At 46.6% G+C, this 17004-nt stretch overlaps 1 protein-coding gene across 1 annotated transcript in view; it reads right to left on the bottom strand.

The window, feature by feature from the left end:
* LOC110522347 (spermatogenesis-associated protein 7) overlaps positions 1 to 17004 on the bottom strand; it is a 42829-nt gene that overhangs the window by 24703 nt on the left and 1122 nt on the right. Inside the window, exons 2-5 of the mRNA XM_036975933.2 lie at positions 3635 to 3870; positions 2504 to 2561; positions 2256 to 2317; positions 1867 to 1974 (exon numbers count right to left, since the gene is read on the bottom strand). Of these exons, the coding sequence (XP_036831828.2) occupies positions 1867 to 1974; positions 2256 to 2317; positions 2504 to 2561; positions 3635 to 3870 (464 nt within the window). The remainder of the gene's footprint in view (positions 1 to 1866; positions 1975 to 2255; positions 2318 to 2503; positions 2562 to 3634; positions 3871 to 17004) is intronic.

The following is a 17004-nucleotide window of genomic DNA, read 5'->3' as shown; positions in this document are numbered from 1 at the left end:
GAGGATCTGCAGAGACAAATGGAAGAAACTCCCCAAATACAGGTGTGCCAAGCTGCTTGTAGAGTTTTCTTGGGTATGATGCTATGTTGTAATCGCTGCCAAAGGTGCTTCAACAAAGTACTGACTAAAGGGTCTGAATACTTATGTAAATGTTATATTTCCGTTTTTATATTTTTATTACATTTGCAAAAAATTCTAAAAACCTCTTTTTGCTTTGTCATTAGAAGGTATTGATGAATAGATTCATGAGAAGTATGTGGAATAAGTCAAGGGGTCTGAACTTTTCGAAGGCACTGTATATACAGTATCAGTCAAAAGTGCAACTTTGCAAGAGTTTGTCTTCATTTTTACTATTTTCTACATTGTAGAATAATAGTGAAGACATCAAAACTATGAAATAACACATATGGAATCATGTAGTAACTAAAAAAGTGTTAAACAAATCAAAATATATTTTCTATTTCAGATTCTTCAAAGTAGCCACCCTTTGCCTTGATGACAACTTTCACACTCTTGTCATTCTCTCAACCAGCTTCATGAGGGTGTCACTTGGAATGTATTTCAATTAACAGGGCTGCCTTGTTAAAAGTTAATTTGTGGATTATCTTTCCTTCTTAATGCGTTTGAGCCAATCAGTTGTGATGTGACAAGGCAGGATTAGTATACAGAAGATAACCCTGTTTGGTAAAAGACCAAGTCCATATTATGGCAAGAACAGCTCAAATAAGCAAAGAGAAACAACAGTCCGTCATTAATTTAAGACGTGAAGGTCAGTCAATTCAGAAAACCCGTGACGGGTAAAGGAAGACCCAGAGTTACCTCTGCTGCAGAGGATAAGTTCATTAGTTACCAGCCTCAAAAATTGCAGCCCAGATAAATGCTTCACAGAGTCCAAGTAACAGACACATCTCAACATCAGCTGTTCAGAGGAGACCTGTTCAGGCCTGGTCGAATTGCTGCAAAAAAACACAACTAAAGGATATTTGGGAACTCCTTCAAGACTGTTGGAAAATCAAACTGCCCTCCAGGACACCTACAGCACCCAATGTCACAGGAAGGCCAAAAATATCTTAAAGTACAACAACTACCCGAGCCACTACTTCTTCACCCCGCTATCATCCAGAAGACGAGGTCAGTATAGGTGCATCAAAGCTGGGACCTATAGACTGAAAAACAGCTTCTATCTCAAGTTCACCAGACTGTTAAATAGTCAACAGTAACACCTTAGAGGCTGCTGCTCTATATACATAGACTTTAAGTCACTGGCCACTATAACAATGGAACATTAATAATGTTTACATATTTTACATTACTCATCTCAAATGTATATACTGTATTATATTCTATTCTACTGCATTGTAATCTATGCCACTCTGACATTGCTCGTCCAAATATGTTTACATTCTTAATTCCATTCCTTTACTTTAGATTTGTGTGTATTGTGTGTATTGTTGTGAAATTGTTTGATATTGTTTGAAATTGTTAGATATTATTGCACAAGCACAAGCATTTCACTACACCCACAATAACATCTGCTAAACACGTGTATGTGACCAATCCAATTTGATTTTTATTATTATTCTTTTAATGCTTGTTTATTTTTCTTTTCAAGGGGTTTGAGATTCTTTCTGTAATGAAAAGAGCTATAGAAGCTGAACACATTATTATTATTATGATGAGGTTGAGGAAGAAATTTGAGTTTCAAAACTTATGTCCTGTCATAAAAAATACAAAAATACGGCATATGACCTGTACATACTGTTTGCCATCTGGGAGGCCCGCTCTCCGAGGGGACTCCAAAGCTTGTCGGCCCTCCCGCCTTACATTCACGGAAATGTAATGGAAAACATGAATGTAACGTTTCACCTGTCAGAGTAGAACCCGTAGCGTAAAATATCACTGGTCACATCTTCCAAGAACTGTAGATATTTCCCCTCCTCTTCCTCCTCATCCCCCTCTTTCTCCTCTCCCTCCCTAGGGAATATGAATAGAATTCCACACAATCAATACAGTGGATTGGAAATCTGTACATTTTCAGTATTCATGTACATTGATATCAGCTTAATGTAACGGGATACAACTCAGTGTCTTCTACTGTCTATCAGGTGTCTTAACTTCAATACTTCAATACTCAATACCTCTTTCTGCTATGGGCATTAGCAGCTCTTCCATGCATGTCTGGGCTACATACACTATTACATTACATAACTGTGTAAATGATTCATTAATGACATAGTAATTACTTATTATCTAACCTGCCAGCTTGATCGGCTCCTGTGTTTGTCGCACTGTATTTCATAGACCACTGTGCAGGATACTAGAAAGGGTAGAAGGGCATTAATGATGATGGTGCTATGCCGGTATGCCACAATGCTATGTCTGGATCATTGACCTTATATCAACATGGGGTCAATCAAGCTCATAAGGTGGTGTGTGTGGTTATGTAACGTAACATATTACGCAACGGTAACATAAAACACAGGTGCTTCCTTGTTGACCTGACCTTGTGACCATGGCAACTACCCCCAGAGGTATTCTCTGATGAAGTGGGATGCGTCTTCCTGTCAAGAGGGAGAGGAGGAAATAGACAGATGGAAAACAGATGGAGATAATGAAGATGACGGGGGGGGGGGGCTAATCATCATTGTCAGGAGAGTCAGGACACGATGCCTGCACAGGAATAGTGATGAGCCATTGAGAAAACCAACAGGTACCAACAAGTTCCGTCTGTTTACGTGTTTATGATTGAAAGGGAGTGTGTGCTTCCTTAATCCCTCACATTTAAAAAAAATCCTCTGGGTCTGTGTGAAGGAGTGGCCTTCACTAAAGACATTTCAACGCGTAATTATTCCAAGTATTTTTTAGAGCAAGATATGTTTGTGTATGTCCTTATTTCATTGTCATTTATCAAACAATCCATTTACTAAATATTTTCCATCGTTTTCAACCAATTGCGATCAGGTGTTCATTGTTAAGTTTCTTGTTTTCTATTGGTCCATCAAATGGAAGTGGTTCATTGACACAGGTGTTTCCGTACAGTAATTGGGTCACCTGCCATCTTAAAGAAGTTTTGCCAGATTGTTTGTCAGTGGAATGTCTTTTAACTACGGTGAGCCATGTCTGTGTTAGGTGCCAGTTTCATGTGGTTTTTAACTTGCTCTGCTACTGCAGTTCTAAATAAAGTACTTTGAACTGTTTTTATTCTCAGTCCTTTTTATTCATTTGAAGTGTTTAGCAGCTAGCTCTCTCTGTCTGCTAAGCATGAAGCTTATTACCCACTGCATGTAGATGATGGGCCTAATAACGACAACACGCTGCAAGCATTCTGGACTGGCATTTGCATTATGATAATAATTGTGCATGCATTTGTCTTTATTTCTCTTTCTCCCTCTTTTTTTCCTCTCGCTCTTCCTTTTCCCTCTGTAATTAATGCATTCTACTGCCTCTAACTATTAGGATTACGGAACAATGTGTTTTTATTAGATATATTTTAACACTGCTGCTAGCGTTCAATACCTCTATAATTCAATGGACTCAGAGGTGTAAGGCATATGCTTGTTCTCTTTTATAATCATGGCTTATGTACATTTATATTTTACAGCAGCAATGGTCTCCTAAAAGCAGTTAGCATCACCTCTCAGTCTGTCCCTTCTTCTGGCCTGTCGGTGGGGTGTAGTAGCGATACTGAGACAGGAAGGAGTCATGCTGGTTCCTGTGGGTCCTGGGGGTGAAAGGTTGCTGGCCGACCCTGTGGAACACCCCTGGGTGTCTGTCCAGGACGTCCCCGCTGTAGGTCCTTTGAGCTGGGCTCTGGTAGGGCCCCTGGGCCTGTTGATGGTCCCTAGAGGTGAGGTAGCCAGGCTGGGGTGCCTACAGGGAGAAGAGGAGCGTCACTTTGTCTTGGAATAACTCATTCCTGAAATGTTTAATGTTATTTCATTACTGTATGTCATACCACTCTTTTTATATGGGGAAGGTCAGGGTGAAGTAGTTCCAGTCAGACAGGTTCTCATGGGTTTGTCTGGTCTGAGACATTTGTCAATTATGATGGTTTCATTCTATAGTAGGCTATAAATGAAATGATGTATACTGTACAGTAACACTTTAAAGGACACACCAAGGGTGGCCCGAGGGTGAGCTTTGAAGTGAACTAAAGTCGTTCTGTATAATCCTCACTATGGGGGTGGCAGCTTCCTCATCTATGTGGCCTGATACACAGGCAGAAAGATACTCACTCATTCTCTCTCTCTCACACACACACACACACACACACACACACACACACACACACACACACACACACACACACACACACACACACACACACACACTCACTCAGCAGAAGGTTTGTAGCGTGGAGCTATCTATGGAAATCGATGCACGATAACCACAACCGTGCTCAATCAACGTGTTCAGCGTGGTCACCTATGATACCGTCAAACACTCGCTTGCATGGTTGAACGGTCACTGTCATCTGGTCAGCTCTGTTCGCACGGAACGCTGTATGGTCATTACATAGCACACTCAATTTGTCATGCTGAGTGTAAAGATGGCTACTAAGGTTGGATTCCAGTGTGATGGTAACAACATTTTCTGAGCCTTTCTGACCCTAGAATGTCTGAAAGGACTAGTATGGCTGGCTACAAGTCATTGTTGTAAATGAGAATGTGTTCTCAACCGATATATAAAAATGAATTTCATTCAGGGAGGAAAATGATGGCAAGTATTCTCTCAGATCTGCAAGGGCGTAAGGACATCAAGGAAAGCAAGTTATCAGAACAGAATCAAGCCGACTCTCACAGTTGAGTCACTAAATCCCTTCAATCTAGTGGATGAGCTAACAGTCCCACAGGAAGACATAGAGAGAGAGAGGGATAGATGGATTGAGGGTGAGTAAGTGTGAGAGAGAAAGACCAGACCACTGCACAATCACAGCATTATCAAACTATAAAGTGATCATATTTGATTCAACACAGCTAACAGTGGAACTTCTTGATATGGTCTCTAAAAGACTAATAAAAAAGAAAGCGGATTGTTAGTCAGAACGAATAACAAGGATGACACCAGGAGAGAGGAGGGGAGAACTGCATCTCTTTTCCGTCTTTAATTTTAATTTCAACCTGCAACATTGAGCACTTCCCCTTCCATTCTGCATCGTCTGCATGGGACTTCAAGACGCTACCGTACTATAGGGAGATGATTGTGCAGGACACGTAATGATGCTGTTGCATGTTTTAATGTTGACCTCAGCGTACTGATGTGTGCTCAGGGACTTGGAAAGGGTTTGTGTGTGTGTGTGCGTGCGTGCGGGGACTTCGGGTTAAGAATAGTCAGCATATATACAGTGGGGAGAACAAGTATTTGATACACTGCCGATTTTGCAGGTTTTCCTACTTACAAAGCATGTAGAGGTCTGTAATTTTTATCATAGGTACACTTCAACTGTGAGAGACACAAAAATCCAGAAAATCACATTGTATGATTTTTAAGTAATTCATTTGCATTTTATTGCATGATAAGTATTTGATACATCAGAAAAGCAGAGCTTAATATTTGACACAGAAACCTTTGTTTGCAATTACAGAGATCATAAGTTTCCTGTAGTTCTTGACCAGGTTTGCACACACTGCAGCAGGGATTTTGGCCCACTCCTCCATACAGGCCTTCTCCAGATCCTTCAGGTTTCGGGGCTGTCGCTGGGCAATACGGACTTTCAGCTCCCTCCAAAGATGTTCTATTGGGTTCGGGTCTGGAGACTGGCTAGGCCACTCCAGGACCTTGAGATGCTTCTTACGGAGCCACTCCTTAGTTGCCCTGGCTGTGTGTTTTGGATCGTTGTCATGCTGGAAGACCCATCCACGACCCATCTTCAATGCTCTTACTGAGGGAAGGAGGTTGTTGGCCAAGATCTTGCGATACATGGCCCCATCCATCCTCCCCTCAATACAGTGCAGTCGTCCTTTCCCCTTTGCAGAAAAACATCCCCAAAGAATGAAGCTTCCACCTCCATGCTTCACGGTTGGGATGGTGTTCTTCTTCTTCATCCTTCTTCTTCCTCCAAACACGGCGAGTGGAGTTTAGACCAAAAAGCTCTATTTTTGTCTCATCAGACCACATGATCTTCTCCCATTCCTCCTCTGGATCATACTGATGGTCATTGGCAAACTTCAGACGGGCCTGGACATGCGCTTGCTTGAGCAGGGGGACCTTGCGTGTGCTGCAGGATTTTAATGCATGATGGTTTTCTTTGAGACTGTGGTCCTAGCTCTCTTCAGGTCATTGACCAGGTCCTGCCATGTAGTTCTGGGCTGATCCCTCACCTTCCTCATGATCATTGGTGAGATCTTGCATGGAGCCCCAGAACGAGGGTGATTGACCGTCACCTTGAACTTCTTCCATTTTCTAATAATTGCGCCAACAGTTGTTGCCTTCTCACCAAGCAGCTTGCCTATTGTCCTGTAGCCCATCCCAGCCTTGTGCAGGTCTACAATTTTATACCTGATGTCCTTACACAGCTCTCTGGTCTTGGCCATTGTGGAGAGGTTGGAGTCTGTTTGATTGAGTGTGTGGACAGGTGTCTTTTATACAGGTAATGAGTTCAAACAGGTGCAGTTAATACAGGTAATGAGTAGAGAACAGGAGGGCTTCTTAAAGAAAAACGAACAGGTCTGTGAGAGACGGAATTCTTACTGGTTGGTAGGTGATCAAATACTTATGTCATGCAATAAAATGCAGATGAATTACTTAAAAATCATACAATGTGATATTCTGGATTTTTGTTTTAGATTCCGTCTCTCACAGTTGAAGTGTACCTATGATAAAAATTACAGACCTCTACATGCTTTGTAAGTAGGAAAACCTGCAAAATCGGCAGTGTCTCAAATACTTGTTCTCCCCACTGTATTATAGGGAGATGAGATGCATTCACAGGACACACAGAGAATGCAATTACAGGTTCATCATTATGTCAGTATGTCAGCAGCCTATCTCTCTATGCTTCTCACCTATTCTCATTAAATGTACTTGTGTTTCCTTAACTCCAGCACCTGATTACTTTTACTTTGGCAGTGGATTTTGTTCAGACATCTGCAACAATGGAAATATTTTTCAGATTTTGCAACCTGTTTTGTTGCAAATTGGTAACAAACCAATTGGATTAATGAAAGAGAATCGCAACATGTGTGTAGAAATGTATCTCGCTTATGAAGTTCTTGTAACTGAAACGTCAATGAGATGTGAATGCACATTTTTGTGTCATAAAGTTACACATCTGTAATAAAGTTACGACTCACTTATTTTTTATTTTATTTATTTGACCTTTATTTAACCAGGTAGGCAAGTTGAGAACAAGTTCTCATTTACAATTGCGACCTGGCCAAGATAAAGCAAAGCAGTTCGACAGATACAACAACACAGAGTTACACATGGAGTAAAACAAACATACAGTCAATAATAAAGTATAAACAAGTCTATATACAATGTGAGCAAATGAGGTGAGAAGGGAGGTAAAGGCAAAAAAGGCCTTGGTGGCAAGGTAAATACAATATAGCAAGTAAAACACTGGAATGGTAGTTTTGCAATGGAAGAATGTGCAAAGTAGAAATAAAAATAATGGGGTGCAAAGGAGCAAAATAAATAAATAAATTAAATACAGTTGGGAAAGAGGTAGTTGATAGTGCTAAATTATAGGTGGGCTATGTACAGGTGCAGTAATCTGTGAGCTGCTCTGACAGTTGGTGCTTAAAGCTAGTGAGGGAGATAAGTGTTTCCAGTTTCCAGAGATTTTTGTAGTTCGTTCCAGTCATTGGCAGCAGAGAACTGGAAAGAGAGGCGGCCAAAGAAAGAATTGGTTTTGGGGGTGACTAGAGAGATATACCTGCTGGAGCGTGTGCTACAGGTGGGAGATGCTATGGTGACCAGCGAGCTGAGATAAGGGGGAACTTTACCTAGCAGGGTCTTGTAGATGACATGGAGCCAGTGGGTTTGGCGACGAGTATGAAGCGAGGGCCAGCCAACGAGAGCGTACAGGTCGCAATGGTGGGTAGTATATGGGGCTTTGGTGACAAAACGGATTGCACTGTGATAGACTGCATCCAATTTGTTGAGTAGGGTATTGGAGGCTATTTTGTAAATTACATCGCCAAAGTCGAGGATTGGTAGGATGGTCAGTTTTACAAGGGTATGTTTGGCAGCATGAGTGAAGGATGCTTTGTTGCGAAATAGGAAGCCAATTCTAGATTTAACTTTGGATTGGAGATGTTTGATATGGGTCTGGAAGGAGAGTTTACAGTCTAACCAGACACCTAAGTATTTGTAGTTGTCCACGTATTCTAAGTCAGAGCCGTCCAGAGTAGTGATGTTGGACAGGCGGGTAGGTGCAGGTAGCGATCGGTTGAAGAGCATGCATTTAGTTTTACTTGTATTTAAGAGCAATTGGAGGCCACGGAAGGAGAGTTGTGTGGCATTGAAGCTTGCCTGGAGGGTTGTTAACACAGTGTCCAAAGAAGGGCCGGAAGTATACAGAATGGTGTCGTCTGCGTAGAGGTGGATCAGAGACTTACCAGCAGCAAGAGCGACCTCATTGATGTATACAGAGAAGAGAGTCGGTCCAAGAATTGAACCCTGTGGCACCCCCATAGAGACTGCCAGAGGTCCGGACAACAGACCCTCCGATTTGACACACTGAACTCTATCAGAGAAGTAGTTGGTGAACCAGGCGAGGCAATCATTTGAGAAACCAAGGCTGTTGAGTCTGCCGATGAGGATGTGGTGATTGACAGAGTCGAAAGCCTTGGCCAGATCAATGAATACGGCTGCACAGTAATGTTTCTTATCGATGGCGGTTAAGATATCGTTTAGGACCTTGAGCGTGGCTGAGGTGCACCCATGACCAGCTCTGAAACCAGATTGCATAGCAGAGAAGGTATGGTGAGATTCAAAATGGTCGGTAATCTGTTTGTTGACTTGGCTTTCGAAGACCTTAGAAAGGCATGGTAGGATAGATATAGGTCTGTAGCAGTTTGGGTCAAGAGTGTTCCCCCCTTTGAAGAGGGGGATGACCGCAGCTGCTTTCCAATCTTTGGGAATCTCAGACGACACGAAAGAGAGGTTGAACAGGCTAGTAATAGGGGTGGCAACAATTTCGGCAGATAATTTTAGAAAGAAAGGGTCCAGATTGTCTAGCCCGGCTGATTTGTAGGGGTCCAGATTTTGCAGCTCTTTCAGAACATCAGTTGAATGGATTTGGGAGAAGGAGAAATGGGGAAGGCTTGGGCGAGTTGCTGTTGGGGGTGCAGTGCTGTTGACAGGGGTAGGAGTAGCCAGGTGGAAAGCATGGCCAGCAGTAGAAAAATGCTTATTGAAATGTTCAATTATGGTGGATTTATCAGTGGTGACAGTGTTTCCTATCTTCAGTGCAGTGGGCAGCTGGGAGGAGGTGTTCTTATTCTCCATGGACTTTACAGTGTCCCAGAACTTTTTTGAGTTAGTGTTACAAGAAGCAAATTTCTGCTTGAAAAAGCTAGCCTTGGCTTTTCTAACTGCCTGTGTATAATGGTTTCTAGCTTCCCTGAACAGCTGCATATCACGGGGGCTGTTCGATGCTAATGCAGAACGCCATAGGATGTTTTTGTGTTGGTTAAGGGCAGTCAGGTCTGGGGAGAACCAAGGGCTATATCTGTTCCTGGTTCTAAATTTCTTGAATGGGGCATGTTTATTTAAGATGGTTAGGAAGGCATTTAAAAAAAAATATCCAGGCATCCTCTACTGACGGGATGAGGTCAATATCCTTCCAGGATACCCCGGCCAGGTCGATTAGAAAGGCCTGCTCGCTGAAGTGTTTCAGGGAGCGTTTTACAGTGATGAGAGGAGGTCGTTTGACCGCTGACCCATTACGGATGCAGGCAATGAGGCAGTGATCGCTGAGATCTTGGTTGAAGACAGCAGAGGTGTATTTAGAGGGGAAGTTGGTTAGGATGATATCTATGAGGGTGCCCGTGTTTAAGGCTTTGGGGAGGTACCTGGTAGGTTCATTGATAATTTGTGTGAGATTGAGGGCATCAAGTTTAGATTGTAGGATGGCTGGGGTGTTAAGCATGTTCCAGTTTAGGTCGCCTAGCAGCACGAGCTCTGAAGATAGATGGGGGGCAATCAGTTCACATATGGTGTCCAGAGCACAGCTGGGGGCAGAGGGTGGTCTATAGCAGGCGGCAACAGTGAGAGACTTGTTTTTAGAGAGGTGGATTTTTAAAAGTAGAAGTTCAAATTGTTTGGGTACAGACCTGGATAGTAGGACAGAACTCTGCAGGCTATCTTTGCAGTAGATTGCAACACCGCCCCCTTTGGCAGTTCTATCTTGTCTGAAAATGTTGTAGTTTGGAATTAAAATGTCAGAATTTTTGGTGGTCTTCCTAAGCCAGGATTCAGACACAGCTAGAACATCCGGGTTGGCAGAGTGTGCTAAAGCAGTGAAAAGAACAAACTTAGGGAGGAGGCTTCTAATGTTAACATGCATGAAACCAAGGCTATTACGGTTACAGAAGTCGTCAAAAGAGAGCGCCTGGGGAATAGGAGTGGAGCTAGGCACTGCAGGGCCTGGATTCACCTCTACATCGCCAGAGGAACATAGGAGGAGTAGAATAAGGGTGCGGCTAAAAGCAATAAGAATTGGTCGTCTAGAACGTCTGGAACAGAGAGTAAAAGGAGGTTTCTGGGGGCGATAAAATAGCATCAAGGTATAATGTACAGACAAAGGTAAGGTAGGATGTGAATACAGTGGAGGTAAACCTAGGTATTGAGTGATGAAGAGAGAGATATTGTCTCTAGAAACATCATTGAGACCAGGAGATGTCATTGCATGTGTGGGTGGTGGAACTAATAGGTTGGATAAGGTATAGTGAGCAGGACTAGAGGCTCTACAGTGAAATAAGCCAATAAACACTAACCAGAACAGCAATGGACAAGACATATTGACATTAAGGAGAGGCATGCTTAGTCGAGTGATCAAAAGGGTCCAGTGAGTGGAGAGGTTGGTTGAGGGTCACGGCGATTTAGACAGCTAGCCAGGCCAACCGGTAGCAAGCTAGCATAGGATGGAGTCTGTTGTTAGCCACCTCTTGCGTTCGGTCAGTAGATTAGTGGGGTTCCGTGTGGTAGAGGGGATTAATCCAAATCACACAACAACAACAAAAATAAGAACAATAGATATAGTTATAGAGGCCCGAGAAGAAAACATAATAATAATAAAAATAAATAAATTGTCCGATTGTCTATTCAGATAGCAGCCGGTAAGACAGCTAACAGTTAGCGGGCCGCAGATGGGCGTTCAGGTAACGTCGCGACAGAGGAGCCAGCCGGATCTCATTCAGGTAGATAACGTCGGCAGTCCAGTTGTGAAGGCCCGGTGGGGCTCCGCGTAGGCAGTGAAACGGGTCCGGATAGGTGACTGCAGCCCAGGAGTGAATAATGGAACTCAGGAGTGATTGACGGAGCTGGCTAGCACCGGAACAATCGATGTTTGCTCCGGAATCGACGAAAGCCGACTGTCACACGGATAGCAGCTAGCTAGCTGTGAGATCCGGGTATGAATGTCCAGAGAGCAGTTGAAATCCAGGGACATGGAGAGAAAAATTGGTCCGGTATGTTCCGTTCCGAGCCGCGCTGCGCCGTACAAAACTGGCGATAGATTTTCGATAGAATTTCGAGCTAAAGGATAGCTGATGACCACAAACCGTGGTTAGCTGAATACTAACGATTTGCCAGTAAAGAAGCTAACTAGCTTCTGGATTAGCTTCTGGGCTAGCTCCTGGCTAGCTTCTGGCTAGTTTCTGGCTAGCTTCTTGGAGTTTCTGGCTAGCTTCTTGGAGGATTACAGATCTGAGGTAAATAATACTTTTTTATAAATATAAATTGGTGAGGCTGGTTGCAGGAGAGTGTTTAGAAGATGAGTTGATGAAAAATAAAATGTATGTGAAAAAAGTTGTAAATATATATATATACAGGACACGACAAGACGAGGACAAAAGACGTCTGAACTGCTATGCGATCTTGGAGAGAGAGAGAGTGAATTTGAACCATCAGTCGTCTACATTTCAAGCTAGTGACACTCACAGACTCCATAAGAATATGCAACAATATATGGTGTGTCACGACTTCCGCAGAAGTCGTCTCCTCTCCTTGTTTGGGCGCCGTTCGGCAGTCGACATCACCGGCTTTCTAGCCATCTCCACTCCATATTTCATCTATCCATTTGTTTTGTCTTGTTCCCTGCACACCTGGTTTTCATTCCCCAACCAATCCATATGTATTTATTCCTCTGTTCCCCATCATGTCTTTGTGTAAGATTGTTTGTGTTACGTGTATTTTGGAATTGTGGATATTGTTACATGCATCACTTTTTGTCTATGTTCCGTGTTTGGGCACATTTTATGTTACTTTGTGCTGTCATTTTGGACGGGAATGAATAAAAAGTGTGCCTGTTCACTACACTCTGCTCTCCTGCACCTGACTTCACCTCCAATACACACTCCTAACATGTGTACTGTACAGTGTATAGGAAACATTCCATATGCTCAATTTCAATCCCAACCAACTGATTGAAGGACACAAGAAGCAGATTGGAAGGGACTCTGCAGGGATTGGTGGATGACTGACATGAGATGAATGACGTAAAATGGCAATGTGCTTAATCCCCGAAGAGAACCCAAAGGTAAAGGGCTATAAATATATATATATATATATATATATATATATATATATATATATATATATATATATATATATTCTTGAAAATGTTTAGACCCAGCCAAGTAGGCAACACCTACAATTTATATTAAAATGCATCCCGTGATTGGATTGTTGGCATTGCATTCAGTGAGATTAGATGTTTCTGACTTGGTGTATACAGTTGAAGTCGGAAGTTTACATACACTTAGGATGGAGTCATGAAAACTCGTTTTTCAACCACTCCACAAATTTCCTGTTAACAAACTATAATTTTGGCAAGTCAGTTAGGACATCTACTTTGTGCATGACACAAGCAATTTTGCCAACAATTGTTTACAGACAGATTATTTCACTTATAACTCACTATCACAATTCCAGTGGGTCAGAAGTTTACATACACTAAGTTGACTGTGCCTTTTTAAAGAGCTTGGAAAATTCCAGAAAATTATGTTATGGCTTTAGAAGCTTCTAGTATGCTAACTGACATAATTTGAGTCAATTTGGAGGTGTACCTGTGGATGTACTTCAAGGCCTACCTTCAAACGCAGTTCCTCTTTGCTTGACATCATGGGAAAATCAAAAGAAAGCCAAGAACTCAGAAAAAAAATTGTAGACCTCCACAAGTCTTGTTCATCCTTGGGAGCAGTTTCCAAACGCCTGAAGGTACCACGTTCATCTGTCCAAACAATAGTACGCAAGTATAAACACCATGGGACCACGCAGCCGTCATACCGCTCAGGAAGGAGATGCGTTCTGTCTCCTAGAGAATGTACTTTGGTGCGAAAAGTGCAAATCAATCCCATAACAACAGCAAAGGACCTTGTGAAGATGCTGGAGGAAACAGGTACAAAAGTATCTATAAACACATTAAAACAAGTCCTATATCAACATAACCTGAAAGACCGCTCAGCAAGCCACTGCTCCAAAACAGTCATAAAAAAGCCAGACTGCACAGCCAACTGCACATGGGGACAAAGATTGTACTTTTTGGAGAAATGTCCTCTCGTCTGATGAAACAGAAATAGAACTGTTTGGCCATAATGACCATCATTATGTTTGGAGGAAAGAGGGGGATGCTTGCAAGCCGAAGAACACCATCCCAACTGTGAAGCACGGGGGTGGCAGCATCATGTTGTGGGGGTGCTTTGCTGCAGGAGGGACTGGTGCACTTCACAAATTAGAAGGCATCATGAGGGAGGAAAATTACGTGGATATTTTGAAGCAACATCTCAAGACATCAGTTAAAGCTTGGTCGCAAATGGGTCTTCCAAATGGACAATGACCCCAAGCATACTTCAAAAGTTGTGGCAAAAAAACGTGTTTGACCCAAGTTAAACAATTTAAAGGTGTCACGTTCTGACCTCTATTTCTGTTGTTTTGTATTTATTTAGTATGGTCAGGGCGTGAGTTGGGTGGGCAGTCTATGTTTGTTTTTCTATGTTTTGGGGCATTTCTATGTTTTCGGCCTAGTATGGTTCTCAATCAGAGGCAGGTGTCATTAGTTGTCTCTGATTGAGAATCATACTTAGGTAGCCTGGGTTTCACTGTGTGTTTGTGGGTGATTGTTCCTGTCACTGTGTTTGTTTGTCACAGGATAGGACTGTTTTGCGTTTGCACATTTCTTGGTTTTGTTAGTTTGTTCATGTGTATTGAGTTATTAAAACATGAATAACCACCACGCTGCGCTTTGGTCCGCTTCTCTTCCTCCTACAGACGAACGCCCTTACAGAATCACCCACCTACCAAGGACCAAGCGGCGTGGTAAACAGAGGCAGCAGCAACAGCAGCAGCAGGAGAAGCGACTGGTGCAGCAGGAGCAACAGCAGCAGCAGCAAAGGCAGCAGCAGCAGGAGCAGCAGCAGCTACAGTGGGAGAGGCTGCACCACCTGGAGAAATGGACATGGGAGGAAGAACTGGACGGGAAAGGACCCTGGGCAGAGCCAGGAGAATATTGCCGCCCCAAGGCCGAGCTGGAGGCAGCAAAAGCAGAGAGGCGGCATTATGAGGAACTAGCACGGCGGCGCGGACGGAAGCCCGAGAGTCACCCCCAAAAATTTCTTGGGGGGGGGCACAGGGGGAGTGTGGCAGAGTCAGGAGTCAGACCTGAGCCAACTCCCCCCGTTTATCGTGAGGAGCCAAGGAGGAGCTCAGAACCAGAGCTGGTGTTGGAGGTGAGCGAAGCAGAGACTGTGAAGGAGTTAATGGGGAAATTGGAGGAGAGTGATATGAGGGACTTGCTGGTTTGGTGCATGAGGCACGACATTCGCCCGACGGAGCGTGTCAGGGATTTAATGGCACCGGGGTCAGCTCTCCATACTCATCCTGAGGTGCGTGCGAGGGGTCTGGTGAAGACTGTGCCAGCCTCACGCACCAGGCCTCCTGTGCATCTCCCTAGCCTTGCACGTCCTGTGCCATCTCAGCACTACAGTGCTCCTAGCAGTGCTAACTGTGGCGGGCGTGGTGCTGGTCAGGCACCGTGTTATGCAGTTGTGCGCACGGTGTCCCCAGTACGCGTGCTTAGCCCGGTGCGCTACATCCCAGCTCCCCACATCTGCCGGGCTAGGGTGAGGATCCAGCCAGGGCGGTTGGTGCCAGCCCTGCTCTCAAGATCTCCAGTACGCCTTCACGGCCCGGTCTATCCGTCACCACCTCCACGCACCAGCCCTCCGGTGGCAGCCCCCCGTACCAGGCTGTCTCTCCGGCCCATCCTTACAGGGGCTTCCTCCTCTCCAGCGCTGCCGGAGCCTCCCACCTGTCCGGCGCCTCTGCCGGAGCCTCTCGCCTGTCCGGCGCCGCTGCCGGAGCCTCCCGCCTGTCCGGCGCCTCTGCCGGAGCCTCCCGCCTGTCCGGCGCCTCTGCCGGAGCCTCCCGCCTGTCCGGCGCCGCTGCCGGAGCCTCCCGCCTGTCCGGCGCCTCTGCCGGAGCCTCCCGCCTGTCCGGCGCCTCTGCCGGAGCCTCCCGCCTGTCCGGCGCCGCTGCCGGAGCCTCCCGCCTGTCCGGCGCCGCTGCCGGAGCCTCCCGCCTGTCCGGCGCCGCTGCCGGAGCCTCCCGCCTGTCCGGCGCCGCTGCCGGAGCCTCCCGCCTGTCCGGCGCCGCTGCCGGAGCCTCCCGCCTGTCCGGCGCCTCTGCCGGAGCCTCCCGCCTGTCCGGCGCCTCTGCCGGAGCCTCCCGCCTGTCCGGCGCCGCTGCCGGAGTCTCCCGCCTCTCCGGCGCTACCAGGGCCTTCCTTTTCTCCAGCGTTGCCGGAGCTTCCCGTCTGCCCAGCGCCAGCTGAGCTTCCCGTCTGCCCAGCGCCAGCTGAGCTTCCCGTCTGCCCAGCGCCAGCTGAGCTTCCCGTCTGCCCAGCGCCAGCTGAGCTTCCCGTCTGCCCAGCGCCAGCTGAGCTTCCCGTCTGCCCAGCGCCGCCAGCGCCGCCCGTCTGCCCAGCGCCGCCAGCGCCGCCCGTCTGCCCAGCGCCGCCAGCGCCGCCCGTCTGCCCGGAGCCGCCAGCGCCGCCCGTCTGCCAGGAGCCGCCAGTGCCGCCCGTCAGCCAGGGGCCGCCAGTGCCGCCCGTCAGCCAGGGGCCGCCAGTGCCGCCAGTCAGCCAGGGGCCGCCAGTGCCGCCAGTCAGCCAGGGGCCGCCAGTGCCGCCAGTCAGCCAGGGGCCGCCAGTGCCGCCAGTCAGCCAGGGGCCGCCAGTGCCGCCAGTCAGCCAGGGGCCGCCAGTGCCGCCAGTCAGCCAGGGGCCGCCAGTGCCGCCAGTCAGCCAGGGGCCGCCAGTGCCGCCAGGGGCCGCCAGTGCCGCCCTGGCCGCCAGTCAGCCAGGGGCCGCCAGTGTCGCCAGTAAGCCAGGGGCCGCCAGTGCCGCCAGTCAGCCAGGGGCCGCCAGTAAGCCAGGGGCCGCCAGTGCCGTCAGTCAGCCAGGGGCCGCCCGAGCAGCTGCCCCTCTGTCCAGAGCAGTTGTCGCCCCTCTGTCCCAAGCTGCTGCCGCCCCTCTGTCCCGAGCAGCTGTCCCTCTGTCCCGAGCAGCTGTCGCCCCTCTGTCCCGAGCAGCTGCCGCCCCTCTGTCCCGAGCTGCTATCGCCCCTCTGTCCCGAGCAGTTGTCCCTCTGTCCCGAGCAGTTGTCCCTCTGTCCCGAGCAGCTGCTTCACCTCTGTCCCGAGCTGCCCCTCTGTCCCGAGCAGCCCCTCTGTCCAGTGGGGTCATTGAGAGGGGTGGCCATGGTGAGTAAGCCAGGGAGGCGGACAATAAGGCGGACTAAGACAATGGTGAAGTGGGGTCCGCGTCCCGCGCCAGAGCCG

This window comes from Oncorhynchus mykiss, chromosome 4 (genome assembly GCF_057628025.1).
Source record: "Oncorhynchus mykiss isolate SJ-2025 chromosome 4, ASM5762802v1, whole genome shotgun sequence".
NCBI lineage: Eukaryota > Metazoa > Chordata > Actinopteri > Salmoniformes > Salmonidae > Oncorhynchus > Oncorhynchus mykiss.
The sequence above is the reverse complement of the archived record's forward strand: the minus strand, read 5'-3'. Positions and strand labels throughout refer to the sequence as shown.